Source organism: Cibotium barometz, chromosome 9 (genome assembly GCF_041138505.1).
Source record: "Cibotium barometz isolate CiBa-2024 chromosome 9, ASM4113850v1, whole genome shotgun sequence".
Lineage (NCBI taxonomy): Eukaryota > Viridiplantae > Streptophyta > Polypodiopsida > Cyatheales > Cibotiaceae > Cibotium > Cibotium barometz.
Genome location: NC_141054.1, coordinates 56267286 through 56271706, shown reverse-complemented (window position 1 = coordinate 56271706; position 4421 = coordinate 56267286). Strand labels below are relative to the sequence as shown.

Here is a 4421-nt window from a genome sequence, read left to right as displayed (position 1 = left end):
AACCTTGGTCGACCGCAGCAATGCGCGGGTGCAATATTAGTTGTTATTATTCACCAACACAAGACGATTTGGAAAATGGCGTTTGCAAAAATGTATGCTTAAGATTTTGAGCTACATATATCTAATATGATTACTATTATTATTCACCAACACAACGCGATTTGCGTTTGCAACTTGTTAAAATGGCATTTCTCATGTATCCCCGGATGCTCACTCGTGTGACACAGCTCTATGTTCACGCGCACACATGCAAGTATGTGGCACATACACGTGTGTGAACACCACGATGACAAAAGTCTTGAAAAATTCACTAGTGTGATACAGCTCTATGCTCACGCGCATAGTGTTTACAAAAGTCTTGAAAAGTTCATGCAAAAAAATGGTGCAATTATTAATTCAATACATCTTCCGCTGGTTGATGAATGGTCAAAAAAAGAGCCTTTCTCAAAAGAGCGACGAGTCAGTCCCCCACGGCCACACTGCCAGCCCGCCCTTGTCTTTATTACACATATATACACGCGCAGTGCGCACGCCCCCTCTCTCTCACATTCTCGTGGCCACCCTTCCCGTCGCTCGCGTGTTCTCTCTGTTCTCATCTTGTTCCAAGCTTTTACTTCAGCTCTGCACTGCGTTGTGGGGCTTCTTCGCAGACAGAAGTCTTCGAATATCTGCCCCCAGGTATGTATTGCTCTCTCTCGTGTGTGTGTGTGTTTTTTCGTGTGCCCTTCTCCAGGGTTTCTTCTGACAGAAGGGTTTGTTTGGATTCGAGGGATCCCTTTTCCTCACATTTTGCAGCTCTGTACTGTTTTAAAGCGTTTCTGTGCAGTTCTGTTAGGCTACATCTATACTGTTTATCGTTTCTTTGCAAACATATGTGAGGGCTTTTTGCTCCTTAATGTGGACTATTGTTTACTTTAACATTGCCAAGCCTAACCTTATTCTTCTTTGTCTGCAGATCTGCTATGGCTAGGAAGAAGATCAGAGAATATGACTCCAAGAGAATCCTCAAAGAGCACCTGAAAAGATTAGCTGGCATCTCCCTTGACATCAAGTCAGCCCAGGTATGGCTAAAGCCTGTGGCCTTCTTCACCGTTTACAAGATGGGAGTTCTTCATCCTAATGCCATTTCTTTCTCAACAGATAACCGAGTCCACTGACTTTGATGAACTGGTAAGCAAGGAACCATGGCTTACCTCCACCAAGCTCGTCGTAAAACCAGATATGCTCTTTGGCAAGCGTGGAAAAAGTGGATTGGTATGCCCATCAGAGTCAATACGGTACACCTAGCGACAATTATTGGGATGAAGTTCTCATATTAACTTGTTTGTAGGTTGCCCTGAATTTGGATTTGACTGGGGTCATGGCATTTGTCAAAGAACGCCTTGGCAAGGAGGTAATTTTTCTCCTTATTGTGGTACAGTTTTTTAAGATCAGACTCCCCCCATACCTTCAAATTGACTACACCAGTACTTCAAACCAAACAATCAGACCAGAAATCTACCAAAGGTCTGTTTGTTTGACAATTCATATGTTGTAGAGCTTGTGGTCTTCATATGAGTCACACTTGCATGTATCCGATTCCATGTGTACACCCATGCATTTTTAATGCCCTACATTCATATCCTATACTTGATAATTCATTGCCTAAATGCCTGAAGCACACGGATATACATGTCTGTACATCACTAATGGTACATGTTTGTATGATCAACAGTATGCCACTTTGATGATTTTATTGCACCTTCTGTACAGCTACTTTAGTGGAAAAAATGTTTCGATGGTTGGGTCGTGTCTTTCCAGGTTGAGATGGGTGGAGCCAAAGCTCCCATTACAACATTCATAGTGGAGCCTTTTGTGCCTCATGATGACGAGTACTACTTCTCTATCATGTCCGAACGCCTGGGTGCAACCGTTAGCTTTTCAGAATGTGGAGGAGTCGAGATTGAGGAGAACTGGGACAAGGTATGGTTTGTTGTATGAATTAATGATGTGTTGTTTACAATGACTATCATGGGTATGCCTTCGAAACTTGTTTGGAAAACTCGGTTATGGTTTTATGTGCTTGGTTGGTGCAGGTGAAGCAAGTGTTTGTTCCAACAGGGCAGCCTTTGAACACTGAGCTTTGCACTCCACTTATCAACATGCTCTCCTTGGAGGTATCCAATCTGGTCATCCTGTTAAATCATTACAATAATTTTTGGTCTTTTTTTGCAAGCCTTAAATTTTTCTTTCTTTTTTTCCAGGTTCGCAGTAAAATTGAAGCTTTTATCAAGGGTGTGTTCAACGTGTTTGAAGGTGATGCCATCTTGTTGCAACATGGACATAGTTTTCAATGAAGGAAGAAGTTCTCTCTCGCTGAAATGCTACAATGTAATCTCAGATCTTGACTTTACTTTTCTGGAGATGAACCCGTTCACTCTTGTGGGTGGTGAGCCCTACCCTCTCGACATGCGTGGGGAGTTGGATGATACTGCAGCCTTCAAGAATTTTCAAAAGTAAGGATACAATATGGTGGTGTCACTTACTACTGCACAATGGTCAAAGCAATGCAATGGTGTGGCAATGTTAGAATTCACTTTGTTCATGAAAAATTAACAGGTGGGGGAATCTGCAGTTTCCACTACCCTTTGGAAGGGTCATGAGTCCTGCAGAGCAGCTAGTGTATGCAATGGATGAGAAGGTAATAATAAGATTGGCCTTCAGTGTTTCTCCATAAGAGTTGGTTCTTGGCACGGAGCAATTAAGCCGAAGAGATGGTTGACGTTTAGCTTAAGTAGGGAAGCTGTGAGCAATTTTGTGTTGTCTACCTTATCTCATTGTGTTGTGTCTTGTTCCTCTCTTTAGACGAGTGCATCCTTAAAGTTGGCAATATTGAACCCATTGGCACGCATCTGGACAATGGTTGCTGGCGGAGGTGCTAGTGTCATTTATGCCGATACGGTAAGGATTACATGTTTTTGATTTTGTCCATCTTTTCATTATGCGTCTCCTTTTGACACTACTGCTTGGGACTGCAGGTGGGGGATTTGGGATATGCCTCTGACCTTGGTAACTATGCTGAGTATAGTGGTGCACCGAAGGAAGAGGAAGTCCTTCACTATGCAAGAGTGTTGATAGATGTATGCTCTCTGTAATCTTATGCTCCTAGTCGGTCCTTGTCCTGCATCAATCTTTTCACGACCAGATCCTTCTTTAGTCGGAAGGTCTGTACCTGTCCGGAGGTGGCTAGCTCTTCCCACTTGAAGGGGTTACAACTTGTGGTTGCAAAGTGGCCCCAATACCAATGGGGGCCTGCGGGGATTTGAACTTGAGACCTCCCAGAGTCACAAGCCCTCACTGCTGTGTTATGTGCTCATTGTCTTCTGCATCATTCTTTTCCTAAAGCTCTCTGCAAGTTTTGTGTTTGTTTTGTCAAGGAAGTTGTTCTGACTTGCTTTCTGGTTCAGTCTGCCACAGCCAACCCTGACGGAAGAGGAAGGGCGCTCATTGTTGGTGGTGGCATTGCGAACTTCACGGACGTAGCTGCTACATTTGGTGGTATTATCAGAGCTATGCGTGAGAAGGTGAGGCCAAAGCGGGTGTAGACATGGCCTTTTAGTTCCAACTGAAAACTTGAGTCCAAAAACTTATCTGCATGAGTTGTTAACGTACAGCAAAACCAAATGAGGGTGGGCAAGATGAGAGTGTATGTGCGCAGAGGTGGGCCAAATTGGCAGCAGGGCCTAGCAAAGATGCGGGCTTTGAGTAAAGAGATAGATGTGCCAATTGAGGTTTGCTGCTCTCGACTTGAGAAAGGTTTCTGTTGGTAATCAATCCACACAAAAGACTAGATGGTCAACTACGTGCTATATGTGGTTTTGTTTTCAGGTGTATGGTCCTGAGGCGAGTATGACAGGAATTTGCAAGGAAGCAATTGATTATGTCAAAGTCTCCGGTTGAGGCAGACATGGAGGAGAGGCTAAAGCTAGATAACTCGGGAATGTTGCCTATTTGCAATTGCCAAATTTGGCTAAATTCTTTCAAACGAGGCTCCTTAGATGTGATAATAATCAAGCATGGCAGGCCTCTCCAATTGATGGGGAATAAGCTATATTAGTTCAAGCTTAATATCCAGAAATTGTTCTACTTTGCTGCTGCCTTGGGCTGGTGTATTGAATTGTTCTCTATGTACTCTACATTTTTAGAAGAAACTGGTGTGTGTGTGTGTGTGTGTGTGTGTGTGGTGCACGGCATAGTGGTGTATGCTTCAAGACCTTAGTCGAGATCCCATGGTATGCTAGCTAGGCTATTAAGCTGAAAGACGTCTCTCTCTCTCTCTCTCTCTCTCTCTCATGTAAATTTTATAGCTTTTTGAGGGGAGGCATGCCGTACATCACCCACACGTGTGTTTATTTTCTGTTCCGTGATATTTATAGGAAAGT

General features: G+C 43.5%; 1 protein-coding gene across 1 annotated transcript; it reads left to right on the top strand.

Moving 5' to 3' along the window:
* Window positions 1-396: 396 nt before the first annotated feature.
* Window positions 397-4129, top strand: LOC147635736 (ATP-citrate synthase alpha chain protein 3-like). Its single transcript, XM_086803133.1, has 14 exons — window positions 397-678; window positions 956-1061; window positions 1141-1254; window positions 1331-1393; window positions 1801-1962; window positions 2076-2156; window positions 2244-2295; window positions 2381-2495; window positions 2599-2680; window positions 2845-2940; window positions 3018-3119; window positions 3447-3563; window positions 3654-3770; window positions 3868-4129. Exons 1-14 carry the CDS (start codon window positions 419-421, stop codon window positions 3937-3939), a joined length of 1539 nt encoding a protein of 512 aa, XP_086659259.1. The 5' UTR covers window positions 397-418; the 3' UTR covers window positions 3940-4129.
* The last annotated feature ends 292 nt before the right edge of the window (window positions 4130-4421 follow it).